General features: G+C 37.7%; 2 protein-coding genes across 2 annotated transcripts; one reads left to right on the top strand and one right to left on the bottom strand.

Moving 5' to 3' along the window:
• Positions 1-1,821: 1,821 nt before the first annotated feature.
• SGO2 (shugoshin 2) lies at positions 1,822-17,414 on the bottom strand. Its single transcript, XM_050339607.1, is given in 12 exon segments — positions 1,822-2,254; positions 3,875-4,022; positions 5,626-6,421; positions 6,423-7,582; positions 8,086-8,321; positions 8,702-8,784; positions 9,491-9,568; positions 9,965-10,140; positions 11,783-11,940; positions 12,759-12,961; positions 14,164-14,300; positions 17,169-17,414. Coding segments are annotated over 9 exon segments (2,931 nt in total). The 5' UTR covers positions 11,931-11,940; positions 12,759-12,961; positions 14,164-14,300; positions 17,169-17,414; the 3' UTR covers positions 1,822-2,148.
• Positions 17,254-27,190, top strand: KCTD18 (potassium channel tetramerization domain containing 18). The gene is made up of 7 exons (XM_050339609.1): positions 17,254-17,465; positions 17,998-18,195; positions 19,205-19,416; positions 20,428-20,621; positions 21,699-21,793; positions 22,158-22,260; positions 22,982-27,190. The coding sequence occupies exons 2-7, from the start codon at positions 18,039-18,041 to the stop codon at positions 23,499-23,501; spliced, it is 1,281 nt and encodes a 426-aa protein (XP_050195566.1). The 5' UTR covers positions 17,254-17,465; positions 17,998-18,038; the 3' UTR covers positions 23,502-27,190.
• Positions 27,191-27,216: the final 26 nt, after the last annotated feature.

Below are 27,216 nucleotides of genomic sequence, written 5' to 3'. Positions count from 1 at the left end.
AACTCCAAACTCATACATGGAATGTCCTACAGCATCTCAGGAAGCTGCCTTGGGGCTACAGACTGTAATAAAAAAACCACAGTAGAAAACAATTGTGGTATTACTGAAGTATTTGTAAATAATACTTTTGTGCCTCAGTGTTTATGGTTATAGTTCAACACTTACATGTAGAGCAGACACACCTGAAAACTACATCCAGGAATATATTTTGATATTCATGACTCACTTCTCTGTCAAAATATGCAGCTGAAATTCTGGAGAATTTCTTCTCACAGGAGAAGGATGTAGATTCCTCTGGTTGAACTTCTTGAGATTCCTCTTGGCTCATTTCTCCAGCCTGATCCCTCTGGACAATGACAGAACCATGCAGTATTTCATCCACTCCTTCCAGATTTGTATCAACTGCAAAGTTGTACAGGGTGCACTCTGCCTTGTCCTATAGGTTGTTAATAAAGGCGTTAAACAGTGCTGGCCCCAGTATAAAACCCTAAGGAGCTCTGGTGTTTTGCCTCCAGCTGGACCACGTGCTACTAATCACAACCCTCTGGGTTTTCAACCCACCTCCCTGTGCACTAAACTAACACCTCCTTCACAGCTTGTTTGGGGAATGTTATCAGATATAATGTCAACAGGCTTACTAAAGCTGAGACAAACAACACCTACTGCTCTGCCTTCACCCACCAAGCTACTTGGAGAAGACCATCAGGTTAATAAAGCCTCATTTCCTGTTTGTAAATCAATGCCAGCTACTCCCAATCACCCTCTTGTCTCTAACATGTGTTAAAGGACTATTTTCTCCATCAGCTTTCCAGGTTACAATGAAATCTACAATGAGGTATAAAAAGTGAATTTTTAAAGGATGTTTTAAAGAATATATTATAATTTTTTAAGAATATATATCCTTAAGCATATATTATAATTTTAAGAGTATCAGTTACAGCTCTTAAAAAGAGATGTACTGTATCAGAGAAAACCAAAGAACTGGTCTCTGAAAGTTTCAACAGTGAATGCCCTTGGAAAAAGTATAAAAATTAGTCAAATGCATAGTAAGGCTTCTCCAGAATTCTCTTCCAGCCTTCAACAATTTGCAGTTCAGGGACATTCTGTGCCAGAATGGTATTTCTGGTAACTCCTCATAGGTTTTTCTTCTATTAATGTGTCTGATCAATTTTTAAGCCCATGTAAACCAATGACATACAGTGCACACTGCATGAACAACCACCATCTGTAACCAAAAAAAGTTAACTTATTTATATCTCATTAAAAACCAGCCCTGGCTATCTTAGTTACAAAATTAACCTGAACCTTTATCCATTGTAATCTGTAAAAGTTGTGTGGGCTGTAGCCTGCAGCTGGCAACATCTGCAGATGAGGTAATGACAGAAAGCTGTTTGTCTGCTGACAGCTCATTATGGAATGCAGAATGTTATCCATGACAATTCAGGGGGGAAGGAGTACAGAACCCTGACAGCTGAATGGTAAATGTGGTTGTATTACTCATCACACGAGCACTCTCAGTTGGAAACTCAAGGTGTTGCTTTGTCTGGATCCTATTCCCTATTGAATTTCTATTGCAGTGATCTTTTCTTCCTGGCTGCCTCTGGCACGTATCCTGGACACCAGACTTCTCTCCACTATTCCTCAGTGAGACTTCCTTATTCAAATTTCAGGATGATTCTGTCAAATCCCAAAGTCAACTATCAAAAGAAAGGGACTGTCTCCATCTATTTCAATAAATTTATCAACATTAGTGATGCATGTGTCTGTTGCAGCCAGCACAGAGAAACAGTTCTACTCAAAATAAATATGAAAAACTCACACTAAAATTCCCAAAGCTGGTTTATTTTTAATTTACATTAAAACATACACTTTTCTTACAATTTAAGAAGTGCTGCAAACGTTTTGAAGAAATTATAAATTACTGACCAGAAATGCAAAACATGAGTGGAACCTAACATGTCAATGCCTTCTCAGTGAAGTATTCTGTGCCCCTTATATAGAGACTCTTTTCCAGAAAATTTCACTTTGGAAGACCTCTACTAATCAAAGAACAACAAGCACTCAATATTGCTAAACATATATATACATACAGAAACAACTGTACCCATTTTAGAAGTATTGTTCATAGAGGAAACTCTTTTGTCTTCTTCAAAAAAATTTTGATTTACTTTTAAAACTTGTTTTATTTTTTACTTTATGGACTGGGGAACACAGAAATTGCATATCTGTAAACGGATCCCCACGCCTTAATTTGCTGTAAAGAAAAGAAATAAAAGACATCATGTATGAATATCATCAAGCACCTATGTAACCATAATAATGTAATTATAATAACAATTCAAATTAAAATAACAGCTCAAGTTGTAAATACTCTTAATGAAAACTACTTCTTTCCAAAAGAATCCTAAAAATTGTAGTCTTTTTACGTGACCTCTGTCATATTAATGTGATGTTCCTATAAGACAAAATTCAAAACTTATTTAAACAAAAAGCTTAACAGCACCCATTCAGGACAGTATAATTGCAAATAAAATATAAATAGGTGACAATCATCTAAAGTCTTGGGTGACATCAACATTTTTTTCTGTTATTAGTTACTGTCTCTCAGAATTACAGAGCCTTATCATTCTGGGGTAAAAGAGTGTCAGTGTGTCAATATATAATATTATATACAGTTAGTGTTTTAGCATCTAAATCAATTAGTAAAGTAACAGTGTAACCCTAATCCCTTTCCATTTATTTTACAAGTTATCTGGTGTAAACATTTCTGAATTGCCAGTGGTAAAAACACTTCCTACATTAGTTTTAGCTCCTCTTTGTTCACAGTCTCATTACTTCAATTGTTTGCTTACTTACATGGGTAAAAAATATTTTAGGGTGTGTTAGAACAGTGCTCTAAATTTTTTTCAGCTTGTGGATTTGTTTTTTTCTCCTGTCACAGTATTGCCAGAAAAGAGACGTACTCTTTTTACACCTTTATAATGAAGTTGTTATAATCCTCTCACTCTCAACACTGTTACAGGGAAGCCTTGACACTGTCTTTACCTCATGAATCACATCCTACCAATATACACGACACAGCATAACTGTTCCATAAATTAATATTACACTTTTGAAAAATCCAAACAAAACAAACAAACAAACAAACAAACAAAACCATCACCAAGTTTGAGGCAAAACCTCTCAGAATATTTTTAGAAGTAATCACCCTAAAGGTCCATTTAGATTTAAACCTATTCATGCAAGTGCAAATATATTAGTTTTCTTAATGGAAGTTTGGCTTTAAAATCCTCTTTTAAATTTTAATAGTTATTACACAATTTATGTTTTGCCTTTTAACTATCTCAAAAATTCTGTGCCACTAAATTTGCTATGAACAATGAGAGGCAAATGAAGTATAAAATTAATATAGCTAACTAATATAACAAATTATCAAATTTATATATCTTAAATGATTTCTTATCTTAGATACAGGTACTTAGAGGAAAACTACTGAATTATATAATATTAGTGCATAAATTTTCTTTTCTCTTGACAATAATACAAGGACATTATTATGGTATAAATTTACCTTTAAGTATAACATTTACAATTATCCACATCTAAAGGGGTTTATATCATGATAAACATTAAGATTCACTATTATTCATTATTACTACGAAATACATTTTGAGATTTGAATCCTGTTGTTGTCTTACTTTGGCACTTGGAAATCCTGCAACACAGGAAGTTTTATACCAACACTAAAGTATCTTTGCAAAAGAGATCTGTAGTAGGTTATTAAATCCCCAAATAAACCATTCAGCTACCTTTACTGGGGACAGTTATACACTCAAAAAGCAAGCAAAAGCCCAATTTACTTGCCCCCACCTACCTGTGTAGATTGGGTTCTTTGTAGCAAACAGTGGGTCTTCCTCGTCTAGATGGTGCTGCTGAGTTTTCTTCTAAAGTTTTGGGGGATTTAGGTATAGACACGTGAGATTGTTTACCAGTATTTGTCAGATCTTGGAAAGCCTTTCTTCCTGCAAATACAGCAGTTTATATGCCTCATTTTAAATATTTTCTGAATCAATAGGTAAACTTTCAATTAATAATTATTTTTCATTAGTATTTCCTAATTTGGGTACTTCGGTTACTGCTCCTACTAAAGACACTCAACACAAACTGGTACAGACGATCAAAGAAAATGCCACTACAGCAGCTTTCAATAAATTTCCAGCTGTTTGAGTCAGCCATAAGTCATGGGACACTTCAGAGAGCCCCACGAGCACTGCAGTTTGCAGCTGGCTGCTTAAGACTCCCTAAGTTACCGCATTCACAAAAGTAAAACTGCACACAGCTCATGGCCTTGGACGCAGGGGGAGGGTATACATGTGTAATCTGAAGAGTCAAACTGTACAAGAGTTCTCTAGTACTGAATTTTCCAGCTTTATGCCTGCTTTTTGGATAAATGCACACAAAATGAACACAGCAATCTTTCAATTCAAGATAGGGATTTGGATGTAGGATGAAAAATTAACTGGGTTTTGAATTATGCTTAAATTGGATGAAGATCAAATAATTAGCTTGCTTTTTATGTCAGCAGTCTTTGATACTGCTGATAATAACCATAAATAATAATCCTGTTAAAAAATTATGGGATCCCCTTTCCACTTTCCAAAGGAATTGAAGACAAGAATATACAACTGCAAATTACAAAGACTGATACCTCACACAATGGTCGGTGTTCCTACTCTGAGCTCATGTAAAATAGGAGATTTTTTTTGCCATTGTGTCTCAGCATTCAAACGAAGCAGCATTTGCTTGATAGTTGTAATTCAAACTATTAATCTGACCTAGGATACTTTCTAGGTGTTGGGACTTTCTCAGAGACAATGAAGTAAACAGGACCTTGTTGAAAACAAGGATGTTTACAAAATAGACCCCTAATGCTACAAAACTGCAAAGCTGCATTTGAAAGTATATTTAAACTCTTACACAGATGTGTTAGTCATATATTCCTTTAGCTCCTTTACAGTAATTCCACTTCTGATAGAAGAATCTAAACCCATCTTCCAAACTACAGTATGTTTGATTATTTACTTAATGTATCTAATTTTAAAAAAGAGGTTGTCATACGAAAGTTTGCTCATGGGCAGATTATAGAAAAAATCTACTCAACATACTTTTGTTAGATATCAGAATTGCTGTTGAATTGCAGCGTTTCTAAAGAAACTCAAATGAAACTATTAAGAAGTCCAGATATGTTCTCCATTTATAAAGGGAACAGTTAGTTCAACCCCTATCTTTCTGAATTCCATGACATTCTTTGAAAATGGAATACATGCTCCAACCACAATTGCTTCTCAAGGATGTAGACTATTTAAATCCACCCTACTATCATCTTGGGATGTAATGAAAAGTAACAATGATATTAGTAACCACAAATAAAAAAAAATATTGAGACTGCTAGATGATATGGAATATGCATAATTTTAATGGTTTTCATTCTTACCTTTTCCAGTGTTGTTTTATTCACTCTAATCAAGCAATGATTAGAACAGTATAAAGGGAAGACATGTAAACACCACTTCAGGCACTATCTAATTCAAAAAACCATCATTTTTCCTTAGTCCATACACTTACCGTGACAAGGTGTCAGAGTATTTTTGTAACTCTCTTTAGAAATATGGTCCAGATTCTGTTCTACTTTTTCAGCATTAAGGGTTTCATTAGGATCATTTTCTCCTTGGATTTCCGAGTTTTTCAGTATGGAGAACTTGATAGAAGCATTTTGGTTATCAAGAGCTGGGAGCTGCATATTGGAAAGACCTTCATGGGGAAAGCTATCTACATTCAATGACATATTCTTAGAACATTCAGCTTGAAGAGTAGCCTTTAATTTACTCATAAAGGAACCTATTTCATGAGGGACTTCCTGGTCATCCAAAATATTCTGCCTGCCCAGATTAATAGGCCTGAAATAACTTTTTTCTTGTCTGGTCTCAGTAATATCAGAACTTAATCTCTGTTTCTGCTTTACCTGATTACCAGAAGGATTACTAATGAGTGGGGGTTTATTTGCCACTGCTGAGGAATCTGCTTTCTTTAACATGTTAGCATCATCATTAACTTGTTCTTTAGCTTGTGGTGTATTCAGAGCTGCACCATCCTGAGTAACTAAAGCTACTTGCATTTGCCGAGTTCCAGTTCCTTTATTTCCAGCCTCTGCATGCAATGAATCCTTATTTTTTAATTCTTGATTTTTACAAGCTGAGGACAGCGTAAGGTTTCCCTTTGGGATTATGTATGCTTTCCGGCCAGCCTTTGCCAATGTACGTTTTAATCTGCCTGGCGAGAAATGGCTGCTCTTTTGGTCTACTTTCTGACTAACTCTATGAACGCTGTCATTTTCAGTTTCTCTGCTTTGCCTATAACTACTTTGTTTTGTTGTCTTTTCTCTTCACAATATTTTTCTGGTTCTGTTTTGTCTTGCTGTCATGTTGATGTATTTCTGTTTGAGATTTTTTTGGAATATATTCTTCATCCTGGCCATTTTCCTCTCTACGGGACTTCGCTGTGTTTGCTTCGGAAGGGTTTTGAAAAATTTTCCTATTTCTTGTTGGTCCACTATCTTTCTCATTTGTATTCAGAAAGTCACCCTGTAAAGGCAACACATTAGAAGTATTATCTTGGACTGGCAAATTTTCAGCACAGTGATCTCCTGATGGGATCTTGTTAAGAGGTGAGTTTGAGTTTGCTTTTTGAATTTCTCTTTCCATGTCTCCAGACATTTCTGAGAAAGTTTCTTCATTTGTCTCCTGTTTTCTTGGACTCACTACAATAACGTGGTATATCCTCCTTCCATCTTTAGATTTACTTGTTTTACTCTGCTTCTCTACAGAATCTCCTGTAGGTAGCTGTTCTGTGTGACTTTGGAATAGTTGAATTTCTGAGTCAATAGTTTTTGTGGTTTCACTATTGTCAGCCCCAGCATGCCTTTCTTCTGCACATGAATTTGAATCAACTTCAGACTTGCTTTTGATTTTTTCTTTATCCTTCTTAGAATATCTTACTTTTCTGAAATTTGCTAATATTTTGTCAGAATTTGCATTACTAATTTTATTTTGGTGCAATTTATAATTGTCTTTTGCTGTAACTGTGAGTAGTTCACCTGCATCACTGGCAGTCAACTCCATATCAGCATCATAAAGTGTTTCTTCAGGCTTCATCTTGTCAGTAAAAAGCAGCTTCTTAAAATCTGTCTTACTTTCATTGCTAAATTTAATAGATGAGGGAACAATGTGAGACAAGTCACTTGAACCTTCCTGTAGATTTGTATCATTGGTGTTGCTGCCACTGTTGATACCATGATGAGGCAGATTCAATGACCCACCTTTTTTATCAAAATCCTTTATATTAGGCTGAGTTTTTGACTTGTGAAGTACTGCATGTTTCTTTCTTTCCGTCACATTTCCACAGGATGGCAATGAACTACCATGATATTGTTTTGAAAGCTCCTCAGACTGTCCTAAGGATTGTGTATTTTTGATATGAGTCACAAAGGCACTATGGCAACTTAATTCTGTGCATAGTTGATTTTCTGCAGAGAAAAAATTCAGCAGCTTAGTGAAAGAAAAAATAGAATGTAGCTCTATAAAAATTACTCTCTATAAAATTACTGAAGGTTGAACTACAAGTAGGAAAAAATACAAAATTTATATTTTTTTTAAACTGAATACACACGATCTTAAAAATGTAGTTAACTAGAGATAATTGCACATTTTACCAAAGTTGCACTTTTGAAATTGGACATAAATGGAAATCTACTTTTCTATAACTACTTCAGTTATTATTCGGTTATCTTACAAAGGTTTTATTCTGTTCACATTAACTTTGTTACATTTCAGTTGTGTCATTTCAATGAACACTATTCTACAAGTGATTGTCAGGACACTTATGGGTGAGCATTCTATTTTTCATTAGTTTATTTCAGCTTAGCAATCTTACTACATCTTCTGTATTGCACATCAGGTAGTGAATTATTAAATACTAATTCTCAGAGAGCTCCGAAAAACAAATCACCTGTACAGAAATACATCATACCTTTCAAAAATTTATTCTTGTCAACAGCTGTTTCCACTGGATCTGTTTCAATTAATTTTTGATTATTTGTACCAGAAGGTAATGATGATGCAAACTTGATTTGATCTGAATTCACTTCCTCTGACAAATTAATGGTACACTTGTAGGAATTCGTCATTTCACCCAGAGAAGGGCTACTCTGCTGTTTTGCTTTAGCTGCTCCAGTTAAAGGAAGCCTCACTGGCAATTCTACAGATCTGAAAAGAGGAAATTTTACTGTGAAGATTTTTATTACATTTTCTAACATAACATTCTATTGTTAAAATGTTTCCTTAATAATGTCTAAAAGCAGAAAACAAGAACTCGAGTATGAAATCTGGTTCTATCCTGGGGCAAATGTATTTTTGATGATAGAGAATCCTGCTTTGTGCTAGTGAGATCATATGAAGCAAGCAGTGAATTATTCAAATACAAGTTTTGTCTACCACTCTCTGCCTAAACTCCAAATTGTAAATAGGCAATATCTGAATTAGACAGAAAATTGTTTCTCATTACCTCAAAAATAGCTACGACAATATACAAAGATTAGCTGTAAAAAAAATTCCACAGAAACTTAACCAATAATATAATCACCTACCTCGCTGACTGACGGGCACTCTGGAACTGGTCATCAGTAGGGCTACTTGGGTCAGCTGACAGAGGAAAGGAACTCTGCAGATTCTTTCAAAAGAAGAACAGTGGGGAAGTACAAATAGTTGAATATTCTCTTACGTTTTAAGTACTGGAAATACCCAAAGGGGGGAAAAAAACCAAAAATGAATGGGAAAAAAAAAAGAAGCACTGAAGGAAGGTACATGATATTCAAACACAAGCAATAACTTCAAAGCAAAATATTTTGTAACAAATTTCATCAAAATCCAAAACCTACTCGCATCCCAAAGCAATGTACAGACTTTTTCAGTGCAAACTGCATTATACATATAGAAGCACAGAGCAACACTAAACAAGAGTTTAGAACAGACAACACAGTATTTTCTCTTTTTTTAAAATTAATTGTAATTTTTCCACAACACAAGGACTAACATGGACTGTGTTTTGCAGTGAAGTTTCCACATGTAGGATATCTATTGCAGCACCAAGCAAGGAAGGCAGGTAGCTTGCTCACCATATACTGAAGTACTTAAGCACTTTTTCGTAACTGGGCTCACTGATATTTAACTTTTTGTAAACCAGATTAAATCCTAAACTTTCAGTGCAGCAAAATTTAAGTTATTTCACTAGACCAGTGTTTCATGCCAAGTTTTAAGGAACTGGGGTAATTGTTGTACGACACATATATATTTCAACATTGCAGTCAATCTGATGCTTTGAAAATTTTATCACGGAAAATGAGTTCAATATAGTAATAATTCAAAAAGCATCTTACCTCAGAAGGACTGCTTATTTCTATTGCAGTTAAAAGGTTATCATTCAAAAATGCTTCTATTCCAATAAGAGTTTTATTCTGAATGTAAAAGAAAAAGTAATTTAAAAAACATATTTTAAGTGGCTTCTGTCTTTAGAAGAGATAAAATGCAAAGGTGAATCTATGCTTTAGTGTTTTTAGACTTAACTGAGCACGAATTGATTTTAATACCATCTTAATACCTATAAATACAAAGGTGAAGCTGACACTAAAATAGCTATGGATGAACATACACACTGGTATACAAAATAGGAAGAAAAATAAAACCCATGAAAGAAAAATCAAACTTAAATACTATGCTGTCCAATGATACAACTTCAGAAATGTGACACATACATTTTAAATCACCATTTTAAGAAGTAGCATTAAGTTTCCAAAAACGAGAAAAGATTGGTTTATGTGATCTAAGTTTAAATTATATTATTTGCAGCATACCAAACAGTTTAGTTTTTGACGAAGCAAGATGTTATGAAGCTGCAGTTTTTCTACTTCCTTCTGAAGACAAATCCTCTCATTCTTTAGCCTGCGAGAATTTTCTTTCTCCACACTTAAAGCCACAGCTAATGCTCTGTTATTTTGTTGTAAAGATACTTTCAACATAGATGAGTTATCTAAAGGAGACAAAAATGGTGTTATTTTCACCAGCTTCAATTCCAGGCCCTCTCTGTGTGAACTATCGCTATGCAACAAATTTTTATCTGCAGGTTTTGATGCAACAACAGCAAAGCTGGACACTTTCCAGTGCAAAACTGTTTCTGTGGCTGTCAGCCTGATGACTGCTCTGTCTGCTTCATGTTCACGTTTATTTCATGCACAGGTTCTGCTCAGCTGGATTTTTTAAAATAAGGTTATTTTCAGAAGAAAGCATTTAAAAATTGATAGTTTCACAGGCATAAAAGTCTTTAAAAATTTCTAAAAAATAAATATTTTACAAATTAAAGTGTTGAAACATTCTGATAAACAATGTGAGTTTTGACAACATAAAGAAAAAAGCTTTACATTCAAAATATACCTTCCACTGTCCTAATGAAAACCTACCTATGCATATCTGTTACAGAATGTTTTAGGAATTTACTTTTTTTTTTTTTCCAATGGCACTGCATATTACCAAAATGTCAGGGGCTTTTTCCTCACATTCATGGTAGGCAAAGATGTGCTAAAAGAGCACAAAAAGGAGCAAGGCTAGTTTGAAAACTGCTTTTACTACAGCTCTTTGTTGTCTTATGTTACTAGTTCTGTGATCTATTATCCAAAATTTGCAAGGCCTTATTTCTTTGCCTTGGGAAACAGACAACAACAGTGGAACCTTGCTATTCCAAACATTAGGCTTTGAAATTACTATTAATCTTATTGAATTATGAACTATTTGTATTACTGCAGTGTGGAGATTTCTAAAGGACACTAGCATTATTCATCTATACAGTTTATTTTTCACTGAAAATTAGTATTTTTACACAAAGCCATAGTAAGTTAAAATATATATACAATAAGAACAAAAATATATAAATATATATAGAAACAACAAACTCTTCCTGCACCACTCACAGAAAGAGAAGCAGAAGTCAACACTGACTGAACATGCTGCTTGAAACAGAGCTCTCAAATAACAATGTTTCACTACATTTATAGTGTCCCTATCTTTTGCAGAAAAGTTTCTGAGATATTCCACAGTGGTATTTTTGTCTGAGCTAGAAACAAACCCCAAACATTTACCATGGCTAACCTCTGTTTAAATATAATGTTGACTAACTGAGAGAAAAGTTTCCCAGTGATCAAGTAACAAGTGATTAAATCAGCAGATTGGTATTTCCAGTTTCTTGGATTCAGTAAATTATACAAAATTATTAATTGAATTATTTTATATAAATCCCATTTTTGCAAATGGGAATACTAGGTATTTTACTATGGCAACCATATTTTAAAAGTTCACTGATTTTACTCATTCTGAGGCCTCTGATTTTAGATGCCCTAAGCATGGCTGTGAACATGGGTGTTGTAAATGCAGTTGATTATACTCTTTACAAAAACATTGGCACACCAAGAAGCATGGACCGAAAATACTCTGAGAACTTTATAAATAAACAACTTACTATCACATTTTAACTTTCAGACTCTCCTAAAATTCTCAACATAAGTTAGTATTTTTAACAGGCAGCATTTCAGCAAACCATGTTAAATACAATCACTATTCCTTTTAAAGCCATACATTCTAAGTACAGTAGATGGCTTCAGTTTTATTTTAACAGTACTTACTCATTAATTTAGTTTTGATTTTAGAAGCTAAAGAAGCATTCCATTTTGCAGCTTGTAATGTTCCATCCTTCTTCTTCTTACGTCCTTTAACAGCATTCGAGGTGAACACGGCAGATGGTGATTTAGCCTTTGCTTCTTTATCCATCATCAAAATGAACCTGTACGTTCTCAAGGGGAATGTTCAAATAAATAAGTTATCTTTCTCACACTTCTTAAAATTAGGTTTCATTATCTCTTATCTCTCTTATTCATTATCTCTTACAAGATCTGAAACTGAAAAAATTGCTTCAGTCTTTACCTTTGTTCAATTAATTAAAACAGGTTAAAGAATAAATCAACACCTTGAGACATTAACACAGAGGCGAAATATTTTAACCTAAAAGGATCCCACTATTTTTTTGCTTTTCCATTCCCTCAAGTGAACTATCCAAGTTTACACTTAGAAGACAAAACGCCCGAGGTTCTATCACTTCACAAGACGACCAGACCAGCTTGTGCTTTGTCAGGACAGATTTTAAATCTGACACGATTAAATAAACCGAATTATAAATGCTGTAAATTTAAGCAGAGAGAGAGAGACAAGCAGAGGTGGGACAGGGGGCGATGTCCCAGCCTAGTGCTCTGACGGGGCTCCAGCCGCCCCTCACAGTTCCCCCTCACAGCGCCCCCCCGCCCTCACAGCGCCCCCTCGCGGCCCAACGGCTGCGCTCGCGCCGGGGCCCGCGGGCGGGGGGGCGGTTGGGCCCGGCACGAGCGGCGGCGCGCGGGGCGGGCGCTGCGTTGGGCACATCGTGCCCAGGGAGCCGCCTGATCCTCCAGGGAAGATGCACAGCCAGGCCGGAACGGCTGCATGTAAACCCCTCCCGTGTCGGCAGCCCGGCGTACGTTGATTAAAACAGGAAAGGCACTGCAGCGGTTTTGTAACAGACATGCAGAATTACCTGCGTTAAAATAGTTCCCATGTGCTCGTACTTACGGGTTCACTGGATGCTTTGAGCTGGAAGGGACCCACGGGGATTATCAAGTCCAGCTCTTAATGAATGGTCCACATAGGGATCAAACCTGTAAGCTTGATGTTATCTGATCCATGCTCCAACCAATGCTCCAGGACATTGCAGAAGGGGGAGATGCAGAAGTCATCAACCTTTAATCCACAGTTCCAGTTCTTTCTTGGCATTTCTGGGTGATTTAAAAAGGAGTGGGGCGTCTGTAACTTCACAACAATATGTCTTCGCAAAACCATTTTAAACACCAACCATTAATAATGCTAATTTTTTTTTTAAATATTTGTTTTATAAACACTTAGCATCAGTCTCAGTACACTGTGAGGAAGGAAGCAGGGAACTATAGGTATTCCACCTGGCTGTCAGAGATTTTTAGGAAGAGTCTGATAGGTTTGGCTTTCAGTTCAAAGACTTCATTTAGGTTAAAAGAAGAAATCCACGTAATTCCTTCTCAGTGGAAAGTTAAATTTCTTGTAGCTGATTTGGAACTATTAGTAATAGATGGAATGACAAACTGAATAGACAGGAATCAAGACAGTTATGAAGACAGCAGTGATTAATTTAAAACCCAATAGATTCTATCAATACATTCTGCCTGCATACTTACCAACTTGCAAGGGCAAGAGTCTGATAACAGAATTTGAGCAAGCCCACTTTTAACTTGGTTCAGATATTATTAGGACTGTGAATTGCAAGGAAGTACTTTAGTTTAATCAAATGCTTTTCACCAAAATCTCTTCTGAGCCCAAAAGCCCTTGCTCTTGAACACTCTCTTCACATACATTGTCTTTCACTGGCTATGTGTGTCCAGCCCTATCACTCAGATGGACATTAATTCCTTCATTTGTTCCAGGAATCAGTAAATTTAGAGTAAAGAGAATTAATGTTTTACTTTAAGATTTACTGAGATGCAGAAGGTTGAAATAAAAAGCAGCACCAGGTTCTGTAGTCCAGTAATCATCATGAAAACCCTACCTTTCCGTGTGCTGACATTACAATATGCTACAAAGTAAGTCAAAGGAATTGCACATGAAGTATCAGTAGCATTACGTGAAAACGGATCTTTTTGAACTTATTATTTTCATAATCTGCTGCAAAGAGCATCTGGAGAGTCTCTCTTTTCTACCTCTTTTTTTTTTTTTTTTTATGATATATGGCACAGTTTCTCAGTGTGGCCCTGTAGCTGCAAAACCCTGTGCTTCTAGGCAAAACCCTTAAAATACAGATTTGATCCAGCACACATTATATACCTTTGGTACATTTTCCCTTACAAGGAAACTTGGAAGTGGCTGTAGCCACTGTAAAACTCTGGCCAAATAAAAAAGCAAACAACCTGACATAACTTTAAAAATAGAAAGCCAATCAAATACAACTTACCTCCTTATCCTCTCCAGAAGGCAGGGTTTTCCTCCAGATCCAATAACAAGTTTTCGTTATATCCTCCAGTTCCACAATGGTCTCAAGTCCTGAAGGGGCAGTTGCCAATTTGCTTCCATTCAGTGTTTGTGTCACTACTGTGGGCAATAAATTTAAAACAAAATGCGAAGCATTGCATTTCCACCCATGGTCATACTTTCCTTTATCCATTGAGGAACTTCCACACTGTGCCCCTTCACATGTAAAAATCTCCAGTTAATTGCCAGCTGCTCAAAGTTGGGAAAAACTTAAACCACTGCCAAGTTTCACAGCCTATATATCTTAAATGTGTATTAAGAACAGAATTCTGTGTTTTAGTCATCCATCAGGGATCCTATGACTGGTCTTTAAACTGAATAGAAATGAAAAGGAGTGAGGGAAAGACACACAGAGAGACAGACCTGTTGTAAAAGCTCTAATCACGTGGGAATTGAATTTGTACCTTACTAGATACCTGCATATTCATGTCTGAGAAGAATCGTGGTTGAGGAATTAATTCTGTAGGGTGTAGTAAAGTGTGAGCTATGACTAAAGCATTTCTGATGGGTAGATTACATAGAACAACTTCTTCCTCTGTGGATTCTCTGATGTTCAACGAGACCTGAGCTCATGCTGTAGCTTTTCCTGAAATTACACGATTAAGAATTTATCTTTCTCTAATCACACCCTGTTTTGCACAAGCTTAATGAAAAATCCATTTCTTAATGCTCTTCCTCTCTGTTGAATTTAACTGCAATTAGTAAATTGAAACACAAATATGCAGAGGATGAGCGTGTAAGCCTGGCTGCCTTGGGAAACTAGTGAAAAACAAAACAGAAACACCCCTGTGTGCGTGTAGCTCAAAAGGTAGTTTGCTTGTGTGGGTTGGTTTTGCTGCAGGCTTCTATGCCAAGTACATGCTGTACTAAGCTTGAATAGTCATGATAGTTCACATGGTTAAATCCAAGGTCCAAAATTTATTGCATTGAGTGTGTGTGTGTGCATACATGTATTGAGTGAAACATTGTATTGAGTGTACATTGTTCTGGTCTCACAATGCAGAAATACATGAAGGAGCATTTTTCAGACTTTTGAGGCAAAACCAAGCCAGCTTTAAGGAGGAAAGAAGCAAGAAATTCTCACACTTTCAGAGTAAGAAAGACTGGAAGTTACACTTACTGCACTTACTACATTGCAACACTTGATAAAAATGGCCCTGTTTAAGCAGCAGCTGGTATGTACGAACTATTCCTAGCGAGTAAGAGAAAATACACATTATTATCCTTACTAAAGACACAGTTAAACTAGATACATTACTCTACAAAAATAATCTATTATATTTGTTTTCACTTATTTTATAGTAAGTCCAACATCCATGAATTATCAGTCTGTATTGCATTCAGTAGCATGCTGTAACTTGTGGGCTTATTTAATTATTTAGATATAAAGCATCAAAGACCTGGCTCCTGGGTACATTCTTGGCCAAGGACTGTTCAAGGAGCACAAGAGCCATGGTGCTTGAAATGCCATTTTACCTCTGCTGCAACTGTAGACCGGAGTATAGCAAGCAGCAGAGTTGGAACTGTAGCTGCTCTGTGTTACACATCCTTTGATCTGACCTTATAGCAAGTGAACCCGTGGCTGAAGTTCTAAATACCTTAAACAGGTAACAAGACACCTCCAAAAGGAAATTATGACTAAAAAACTAGGATGATACAAGATGAAAATCAATAGGAATTGCAGATATAACTGAGCAAACTATTTAAATACAATAAAGGCACATTTCTTATATATGCAGTGTACAGTTAAGTAAGTGGATTTTTACTGGACTTCAGGTAGCAATTAAAATATATTGTTAACATTTGGTATTCAGTTATACCTTATTATATAAGAAATGTTATATATAATATATAAAAATATTTTATATTCTAAGCATATAATCAGCTTGGTCCAAAGCCACCGCCCTGGTCCAGGCTGGCCAGAGGGACTCCACCACACTGTGAAGTAAAACAGGAGCATGGGGGGGTGGGTAGGAGGCAGCTCAAGCTGCTCTCAGATTGAGAGCAGCCCTGCTGAGAAGGACCTGGGTGTGCTGGTGGATGAGAGACCGGACATGGCCCAGCAATGTGCTCTGGCAGCCCAGAAAGCCAGCTGTGTCCTGGGCGGCATCAAAAGCAGCGTGGCCAGCAGTGCAAGGAAGGGGGTTCTGCCCCTCTACTCCGCTGTGGTGAGAACTCACCTGGAGTGCCACATCCAGCTCTGGGGTCCCCAGCACAGGAAGGACATGGATGTGTTGGAGTGAGTCCAGAGGAGGACCACCAAGTTGATTATAGGGATGGAGCACCTCTCCTATGAGGAAAGGCTGAGAGAACTGGGATTGTTCAGCCTGGAAAGGAGAAGGCTTCGAGGTGACCTAATTGCAGCCTTCTAGTACCTGAAGGGAGCTTACAGAAAAGATGGGGCAAGACTGTGTAGAAGATCATGTAGTGTCGGGACAAGGGGTAATGGGTTCAAGCTGAAAGAGAGTAGGTTTAGATTAGATATTAGAAAAAAAATTCTTTACACTGAAGACAGTGAGGCGCTGGAACAGGCTGCCCAGAGAGGCTGCGGATGTCCCATCCCGGGAGGTGTCCAAAGCCAGGTTGGACAGGGCTTCGAGCAACCTGGTCTACTGGAACGTGGCCGTGCCCACGGCAGGGGGGTTGGAACTAGATGATCTTTGAAGTTCTTTCCAACCCAGGCCATTGAGACTATAAAACCAGCAACTGAATCAAACCCACTTTGAATGAACACGTACTCTGGGGGAAACAACAAACAACAAACAAACAAACAAAACCAAACAAAACCCCAAACCACCAACAACAAAACAAAAACAAAAACCCCAAAACAAAACAAAAACAAACAAACAAACAAAACACCAGAAAAAGCGCGTTCTTGGAAGGGTTTGTGCCTTTCACAGTAGCCGACTGTGCTCAAGTAAGCCTCACCTCGGCGGGCGCAGGCACCACAGCCGTACCGCAGGGAGTCCCTGCGGGCAGCGCCGGGGAGGCGGCAGCAGCCGAGCCCCAGGGGTCCCTGCAGTCGGAGAACCCGCCGTACCCGCGGGCAGGGACCCTCGGGCGGCCGGCGGTGCCCCGGGGATGGTGCTGTCGATGGCGCCGCAGCGGCACACGAGCTGCTCCCCTGCGCTCCCCGCTCGGCCCCGGCCCGGCCCGGTCCTCCCCGGCGCCATTTTGCGGAGGCGAGGCCCGTGAGGCGGCCCTGCCGGGGAGGCGGCGGCGCAGGTAACGCGGGATGGCGGCGGGACCCCTGCCCGGCGGGGGCTGAGCCGCCCGGCCCGGCCACAACCCGCGGGGACGGGGGCGCGTCCCCCTGTGTGGCGGAGCCGCGCCCCACGAAAGGGAGGGAGGGAGCGAGCGGCCCAGCTGATGAAAACAGCTGTAATCACAGACCGGATTTTAAAGAAGCCGCGTTGTTATTAGTACAGAATTATTGCATTTGTAGTGCTGTGAACTGTACTCAAAACAAGATTTCCCAGGATGTCCTGCCAGTGCTCTGCTCACACATTCTGACCACGTAATTCTGATTGCCCATTTGTCTCAAAAGAGCAACCTCTGTGTTTCCTAGCAAAGTAAAAGGCCATCACTTTTTATAGTAAAGGTGTGGAATATTTCACTATTTACACCAATACATCTCCAGAACTTTTCAAAGTGGTATCATGTAAGATGTAAGAGCTGATCTAATGCTTAGGTCTTGTATGTGGTATGTTCAGTCTGTAACTGGCATTAGATTTACTTCTGTTTGTATCTGTTTCAGGCTTGAATAGCTTGTAATGAACATCATCATTGGCAAATGCAATGGAAGAGGGCAAGGCCGAAGACGTCCAGAGTGTTCTGCGACTTAATGTGCGAGGATGTTTGTACACAGCCAGGCGTGAGTCCTTGTGTCGCTTTAAGGACTCAATGCTGGCTTCTATGTTTAGTGGACGCTTTCCTCTAAAAGTGGATGAATCAGGTAAATATATTGAAGTTGTAAATATGATATTCTGATCAGGGAGCTCAGTGGCAAATACACCCTGTCCCAGTCAAAACCGCAGCTTCAGAATGTACTTCTTCAGTATGAATATGAAAACAGATTAAATTGAAGTTGACAGAGTATTTGTCATTTAACTTGGATCCTGTTTGTGAACCCCTATATTCTCCAGAGGCATCTCATTCTCTCTGTTCATTACAGAAGGAGATTTGGGTCTAATCTTTGTTTCAGAATACTTCATTACCCAGTAAGGACTGCATTTTTCACCACCGTGGCTTGATATGAAAGTTTGAATAAAACTATTCATGGGTCAAATTTCACACTTGTTTTTGACTTGGAAATCCTGCCAAAGTATGTCCAGTTTAAAGATATGATGGCTGAAGAATAGTAGTTCCTTGTTGCACACTTTGGACTGTTCAAAATATCTGAAATGTTTGACATTAATATGGGCAAGACTTAGCTACCATCCTTTACAGCTGCAGTGAATGGCCCTGTATGGATTGGTTGGTTTCCATAGGGTCCTTGAGCCCGGCAGGTAAAGGAGAGAAAAAATACAGTAAAACTTCAGCAATATTCAAGGATGGTTTGACTAGATGTGTACTGGAGCTGATGCTACTTTTAAGTCTTTTAAATGGCCAGATCCAAAATTGACAAGATCCCTGGAATAGTGAGTAAAGATGTAGCTGCAGTTCGAATTAGAAATGCGTCTAGAATTAGATTAGAACATCCTCAGCACAGTGTGCAGATTAGTGATCTCACTGAAATTCCAAAGAAATGTTCTCTGCACAAAAAATTTTAGCTTCAAATCACAAATATTCCAGAGAAACAAAATATAGTTTTAAAAGAACAGAGACAGTATACTTACTCCTCCAAGTAAAACTAGCACAGAAGATTTATACAAAAGGCTTTGCTTGATGATTTGGTAGAATGTGACAAGTTTGTCTTCACTTGCTGGAAGCAGTATTTTAAATGATTTTATTTATGTTTTCAGGAGCATGTCTAATTGATCGAGATGGAAGCCTGTTTAAATATCTTTTGGATTATCTTCATGGAGAAGTTCGGATTCCTGGAGATGAACAAATTCGAATTGCACTGCAGGAAGAAGCAGATTATTTTGGAATCCCTTATCCATACAGTCTGTCTGACCATTTGGCCAATGAAATGGAGACATATTCTTCAAGGTCAAATATAGAGCTTAAAAAGGTCTTAACAGTTCTTGTATTTTTTAAGTTGTACTGTCTAATCTTTAGCCATCAGCGCGCTTGTAGCAAGCATGGGTAGAGCCCTTTCAAATCTTCGTTCGCGAAGCCTAGCCATGACTGTCTAATCTGCACCATTCATTAGCACCAGATACTAAAACTGTAGTATGTGCAGTACTGCAGTATGCAGTATGTGCATATTAATCACACCCTGAATCATGAGTAAATTCACAATTTTAGCTTAAGAAATCCTGGAGCTGATAATGCAGTCAGAATAGTTAAGGACATCAGCTTTTCCCATCATTGCAATACAACAACAGTTTAAATTTGACTCTTGTTCTACATGCACGTCTGCTGTAAAACTTGCATAGCAGGAATGACATTATTTAGTTTCCTATTAGGTTTCAAATTTTACTTGAGATTAGATTTGATCCCTTCAAGAGGTTTTGTTTGATTTTTTTTTAGTTTCACAAATGCATCCTAAAACTTGAAAGACAAAATGTACTTTGACATTTTCTTAGAACAAGAAAGGAGAAAATAAAATTACTATACTATTTAAAATCCTAAGGTTTGTCAATTTTGGAGTAAAACTTAAAAGCTAATTCTAGTTAATAGATTGGAAATTAGTTTATATTACCAGGTCTGGCTGTGTTAGTCCTGACAATTATCTGTGTTCTCTTAATAAGCTATTGTTTTATGTATTTCACATTCTTCCTTACTTATTTCCTTTTGAAAAGCAGAAAATATTTCCAGGCCTTTGAGTTTCTCTTCATATTAAGGAGCTGCCATGCCTTCAAGTATTTCTGTTGATTTTCTTTAAACTTCTCTTAGCTTCCCAACAATCTCTGTTAACATCAGATAAGAAATACTGTAGCCAGCATTCCAGAAAAACTGCATCCTCGATTTACTTAAAAGAGCTCACTGGTGCACTTAAGAAAATTTAAATATGACAGTTTATTCAACTAAAGATATTATATTTTTATTAATATTCTGTATTTTTTGTTTTATGGTTTAGGCTTTGTTAGATTTCTGTGATTCTTATGATTTAGTTTGTACCAAGCCTACAGTGTGGGTCCTGCACTATCTCAACACATCTGGAGCCAGCTGTGAAAGTAAAATTCTGGGTGTGTATGCCACCAGAGCTGATGGGACTGATGCAATTAATAAGGCGCTAGGAACGAAAATTCACAGTAAAAGCATGTACAAAAGGTAAGGTGACTGTCAAACACATGAAGGCACTATGAAATCAGAATATAATCTCACATATTATAATTATGCCTAATATTATCGTACGTAGCATAACAGAGCATGATTGTATTATAAATCTGTGGAAGGAATCAGGTTCTTTCCATCTCCAGAAACAGCTGGTCACGATGAAACAAACAAATGGTCACATGAAACAAACAAACAAAGTAAAAACTAAGCACGGAGTACAAGAATTTGAGAGTCCACACACGGTGGTTGGCATGTAGTTGCTGTTAGTTCTCATTATGTTTGACTTGTTATTTTTAAAATGTCTCAACAATTTAAAATTACTTTCTAATATTTACACTAAATACAATGAATGAATCCCCATCCAGAAAAACTTCCAGAAATATCTGCAAAGTTAGTTATGATTCATGCAATTGTACTTTGCAGTCTTCCAAGACAGCTGAACACCAAGAAATAAAGATACTTTTAATTCTATAAAGATCATGTTCATCTCTACTACACTATTAATGTATTTTATGGCAGTAGGTTGAAGTATTGGCAGATCTGTACTTGCTACTGGAAGCAATTTGTCTTTCTCTTGGTCCCACAGTACAGTGTCAGAAGTGCACTTCACTGTGTATCTTTTGATTAAGAGAGAGCTTTTGATGTTTCATAATCGTTATAATTAAGATGGATATTTTCCTAAATTTAGGCCGGGAATATTAATATTTATTCCAAGAGTATTTTGGAAACACAGTATATCAGGTATCTGTCCTCCTACTGTATTTTCCCTTTGAATAAATGATTGGGATCTAGAAGAATAGATTTTACACCATTAATTCTGTAATTATTATTTTATGAACATCTGTTCTTTCATGAAATATCCATTTTTAGCAATAGGTATTCACAGGAGGATAAGAACCTCTTATTCAAATGAAAATGAAATTCAAGTAACATTTTCCTTTATAAACATATACTGCTAAGTCCTTGTAGTTAGGATTTGGTAAAAAGAATGATACATTTCATCAGTGTTACATTTTTAAGGACTTAGCTAAATTTATCACATAACTGTTACCTTTAAAACAATATTTCTAGAGAAGCTGGAAATAATGTCCAGTACATCTGGAGCTATTACTCAGTTGCTGAACTGAAAAAGATGATGGATGCTTTCGATGCCTGGGAAGGGAGAGGTAAAGTATGAATTTTTATTCCAGTAGTACTACTTTTTAACAGAAAAATAAGAAAAATATTTGCTAATTAACTATCATGAAAACTCTTCATAATATTTGACTTGTAATGTTAAATATTCCATAGCAATGGCTATCTGGGGGAGGGGGGAAGTCTTAAGGGATGTTCCAAGGAGGGGACATGAGCTGACATGAATGAAGAAGCCCACTGGCTGTAAACAATGTTCATGTCAACAGTTTCAAAGCTGAAATTCTGCTGCATAAAACACATGTATTGTGTGTTTTATTCCCTTGGTCAGATGTCTACACTCATGATGTTGGCTGTGTTCTCTCAGCTCATCAATACAATTTTTGCATATAAATGCAGGTGTCAGCTACTGGAGAGTGCCCCAGGAGCTGATTGAATGTTGGACTCTTGAGGAACGCCCTCTGAAAGGCAGTTTGCATCATATGCCACCAGTTTATAAAAGGTATGCTGATTCACGTAGATGGCTTTCAACTAAGCACAAACACAGTGCAATCTTTTTTTTTGCCTTTATAATTGCAGGTTCCTTAAATAGCTATACATGTTGAGTTTTCTCTGGTTTTTTATTTACAGTTTTATAAAATGTCTTATAATTAAGAGAGCTCAACTGAAGAACTGAACTTGCTAGAAACAAATTACCTTTATCTTAGAGGTATCTTTACTCCTGGCAAGGAGTAATTTCAAAATGTAGAGAGCAGTGCTAGTTAAATGGACTGCTAAAACAGAAATTTACCTGAAAACTTTAAAAGGTTAACTGATTTTCACATATGTATGATGCTTTCTTTTTAGAAGGAATTTCTAGAATTTCCTCTCTGCAGTTTAATGGTGATACTTTTGACTACACCTCCATTCTCAATGCATTAACTTAAAGCAGCCCTTTGCAGGTGCTGTTACACAGTTACCTACCCGAGCCACCCTACAGCCATTTCACTGCTAATGTGTCATCTTACAGAGGTAGAAGAGATTGGTTGTTCTGTTCACAGAAAGGCAAGCCTGGTTGTAGAGATGAACTGTTGGGAACCACAAATGATATGGTAACAAGCAAAAATTAAAATAACTTCCTATTTGTGGTTGGCTGTTACATATTGACTGTGTGGTATTAGTGTTATAAAAAGAATAACTTGCATATATAGTTCATTTATTTAATAAAGGTCCTTATATTACAGACGACTAACTGACTGTACTGAAGAGGAAGACTGTTTGCCATCTAAAGTGGGTCCCAAGCCAATCAGATTCTCAGGTCCCTCAACAAGTACCCACATCAAAGTCAAGAATTCAGCTTCACTAAAGGTAGCTGCTTGCAGGGCTTCACGTTCTGCAGCAACTCTTAAACGACCCAACAGTGAAAGTTTGACACTGCACAGAGAAGCTTCTGAAACCACACCCACAACATGCACACTGGTGCCCAGCAATGCCCAGGTGCCCTGTGGAAGGCAGAGTGCTGGCAGTGGGACACCAAGCCAAATGACAGTCAAGATGGCAGGGCCTGCAAACAGCCGTGTAGTGAAGCTGAAACGAACTCCACTTCTTGTGACACCATCTCAGCCACCGCCCTCTGTAGCCAGTAAAACAAGTGAACAGGACAGTGCTGCTGGTGAAATCCCTACAACTTCGGTGGCACTGAACAAGAAAGAACCAGCTGTATTAGCAGAAAGTATTATTAAGGATGATAAAGTGGATGGATAATGTTTGACTCAGCCTGATAGACCGGACAGCTTTGCATCATCGGGTCAAAGAAGAGATCATCGTCTCATGTGGTCATTTATCAAAGATTAGGTGTAAAATGGTGATGGAATTCATGAAAAGCATATGAAGAAATTGTTTCAAGTGAGCACTGAAGTGTGTTTTCTTCTTTAAATTTTTTTTAGATTTTGGGAAGGGAGAAAGAAAAACAGATTAAAAAAAACCCTCAAACATTGGGCATGTGCAGTTTAATGTTCCAGTATCTCACATTCTGTTGGGCTATACTTTAAAGGGAGTACTTGCACAGCATAAAGACAGACCTCTTTATCAACTTCAACTACTGTTAACAGTAACTAGAGTTAACCTTAATTTGTACCTTTAAGTGGGGAAAAATAGATAAAACCAAGTAGCTTTTCTTAGATACAAGTTTGCTACAAGTGTGCAACACACTGAGTGCTGTGAAGACTCCAGGAAGTTCAGTGGTACTTCCTGGTACTTCTGGTGAGGGTAAATCACCATTTTTGTTATTTAACAGCAATGAAAGGGACCACCTTTGCTTGTATTCGGTGAGGAAATTCAGAAATACAGGAAAGGAAGGAGCATGCCTTGGGAGTAACAAGGCCATTTTTCCCCAGAGACACACATTTACTGCTTTGGCAGCAGGGGTGTGATCTGGCACTGGTGGGAGGTGGCTGCAGCCGTGGTGTGTTGTGTCACATCACTGTGGGGTGGGTTTTCTGGAGCTGCAGGAACCTCACAAGTCTGAGTTACAGTGGCCTTCCCGTGTCCTTCTGCAGGTCCTTTCCAATTAGGAGGGGACAACCTCAGCTTCTGTGCAGCAAAGCACAGAAACTGAGGTTGGAGGTGCCCTGGGTTTTGCCCCCTCCTTCCCCCCAGGCAGGGCAGAGGAGACGTTCTTGTTCCAGGGCAAATGCTGAGGAGTGGTGCTGAAATGAAGAGCTGCTGGGTGTTTCTATCAGGAGAGGAAAGGTGAATGTGGATCACTGATTTTAAAGAGCCCTTTTAGTTGTTTAAATCAGTGGACAAAAACTGGCTTTGTTTTGTACCCTTGCTTACAGTTGGGTGCTGGGGTTTTTTTTGCTGGTTTTACGAGTGCTTTTGCTCTTCCAGTGCAGTAAATAGAGCTGTCTCTAAACACTGAGAGCATTGCCAAAATGCACCCTTCTTAACATTCCTGAGACTATTAGAGCTACAGAAGGGCTCTTTAAATGTTTTATTTTCTAGATCACTTAGAAGCCATCACATTTTCTGGCTTTTCTCCTAACCAGAAGGAATTGACACATCACCTGCACAAGTAAAAACCCCAATTTTTCATGTACTAACATATTTTTAGGGAGACATTTTGCCTTGAACAGTAGCCACTGTAAAGGTGTGCAGTACTGTCATTCTCTGTGGTTGGTATGTATATGAAAGACCAGCTGACCTTTAGAATCTTTAAGCTAGAGGCTTTTCTTAATAAACCTAAAGATCACAATACTGAGGCTCTTCCTAACTCGACAAAAAAACTTTCACTGAACAAAGGAAAAATCAAAAATTATGGAAATATACAAACATGATATTCTTTGAACATGCAATTCATCATGGAGACTAAGTCTGTGAAACTTGTTTTTCCTAAAGATCTGGTTGAAAAGCAGTTTTTAGTACTTATCTTCTGTGTGACCTTTTATTCAGTAGCCGAGCACTTTACCACACACTTTTAAATCTTTTTACAAAGCTTCCTAAAGCTTATTTCTTTCCTCTTCAACTGTTGACAAATTTAGAAAGCTTCTACAAACACAGAATCACAGAATATCATTCAGGTTAGAGAAGACTCTTGAGATGACTGAATCCAACTGTCACTAAAGCTCACAAAAAGTACAGAATTTTGCATGCATTCAAGAAAAAAACTTTGAGAATAATCCTACAGGACTTTCTGAGTTTGCACTACCTCAGTGTTTATTTAATTATTCTAGTAGCACAGTATTTTTGGAGCAACATTCATGTCATTTGCAGTGGCTTTAATGAGCCTTCTCTCTGTCCTGGACATACTAGCTTGTGGTTAAAAGAATAAAAAACCACCAAAAAAGACTGCCTTGAATTTCAATAGATGAAAGAGCAAAGTGGCTGTGGTGGAGAGGTAAAGAAAGATCAATTATTTTTTGAGGGACTTGATTTTATTTATTTATTTTTAATTGGACATGGCCTTTTAACTTAACTGAGTAAGCTCTTCCAACATGTTTTTTATATCACAGAATCTTGTTAAGTTTCTCTTAACTGATGGACTGGTATTGAACAGTTTTATCATAGATTAATAGCATTAACCTTCATGTTGACTTTCACCATAATACCTTTGCCCTTATCTACCCAAAGCCTTTTGGAATGTGGAAACAAAATTTCATCTTCTCTGGGAGGCCAGTAGTTGAAAACAAATTAAATTTACCAGCCAAAGGATGAGTTATCCCTTAACCTGGCTAACAGAATGTTTTTGGAGGCCTTGGGACAAGGAGCAGAAATTCTGCAAGTCTGAGTTTGCTACTGGTTGAAATTTCTTCAAAACTGTATAGTCCCAAGTTTCTTGAAAGTCTGCCAACTGCAGACTTTCATCTGTATTTCACTTAATATTTCACTTATCTGACTCAAGTGAAGGATTCTTACTGCATCTGCACTGACAAACTGTGACACACTGAGTGCACAGATTGGACAGTTCAGCTGGGGAAACTGCTAAAGCTCACCTACAGTTTTAGAGTGGGACCAGAGGTGTTGTCGAGTGGTGTGACAATGGTTTACTTTGAATGATTCTGAAAGTCATTACAGCAGAGATCATGTTCAGAAAAGTCCATGTTCAGAAGTGACTCCAATTCAGTAATCCAGGCTCTGATATGAGCACTGCAAATGCTGACAGAGGGTATCCCCAGTACAGTCTGATGCCATAATTTTTTTCATACAAATGCTGTCAGTTTTCCAGTTGTTTAGTTCTTACTTTCACACTACAGTCTTTCCAAACCATCAATGATATGGCATCATATGGGTTAAGGAGACAAGAAAATCATAATTCCAACTTGGATTTCTATAAAATTACTCCTCTGTGATGACACGTCCAGAGGGCCAATTATCACCAAAACGTGATTCAAATAGATGTGATTCTACCTGTATGTTTTGGAGTGTGGAGAACTCATTTGTACTTGGTATAAGCATTATTTCATGTGATAGGCATATGTTGTCACTGATCCTCAGGGAGTGTTTTCATCAGGTTTGTTTTTAGCTGAAGAGTCCTGGAAATACCAAAGCTAACTCATTTTTCTTTCAGAATGTTCCAGTTATTTCCCTACCAGCTCTTTCAGAGCACAAACATACTCTTTTAAACCAGATTACATTAAATTACTTAGATAATAAACATTATGTAGTTCAGATCTTACTGTTTCTAATAAAGAAATCCTACCATTACCCAGGAGTAAGCAGATTTGGTCTACTTATTTCCTCCCAGTCCATGAAGGACAGATTCTCACACAATTAAAATCAGGAGGCCAGTTATGCTATCAAAAACTTGGGAGGGAAGCTGGCTGTCTGTCCCTCAGCTGCAGTTACAGAGTCAAAACATGGTTAGAAATAAAACTGTATAAAAGCCCCTCAAAAAACGAGATTAATTTTAGGCAGCAGCTGTCAATAAAAGTTGTTAAGCAGTAGAAACAGGTAGAGCTGATGTTACAGAACTTAGCTG

This window comes from Myiozetetes cayanensis, unplaced genomic scaffold (genome assembly GCF_022539395.1).
Source record: "Myiozetetes cayanensis isolate MyiCay16 unplaced genomic scaffold, myiCay2020 scf9, whole genome shotgun sequence".
Taxonomy (NCBI): domain Eukaryota; kingdom Metazoa; phylum Chordata; class Aves; order Passeriformes; family Tyrannidae; genus Myiozetetes; species Myiozetetes cayanensis.
This window is presented reverse-complemented; position numbering and strand designations above follow the sequence as displayed.

What these genes read in the sequence shown, in the direction of transcription:
- KCTD18 (XM_050339609.1), top strand. Translation starts at nt 18,039, where the DNA reads ATGGAAGAGGGCAAGGCCGAAGACGTCCAGAGTGTTCTGCGACTTAAT. An exon ending in TCTAAAAGTGGATGAATCAG is followed by an intron (nt 18,196 to 19,204) that starts GTAAATATATTG and finishes TTATGTTTTCAG; the next exon opens with GAGCATGTCTAATTGATCGA. An exon ending in AGTAAAAGCATGTACAAAAG is followed by an intron (nt 20,622 to 21,698) that starts GTAAGGTGACTG and finishes CAATATTTCTAG; the next exon opens with AGAAGCTGGAAATAATGTCC.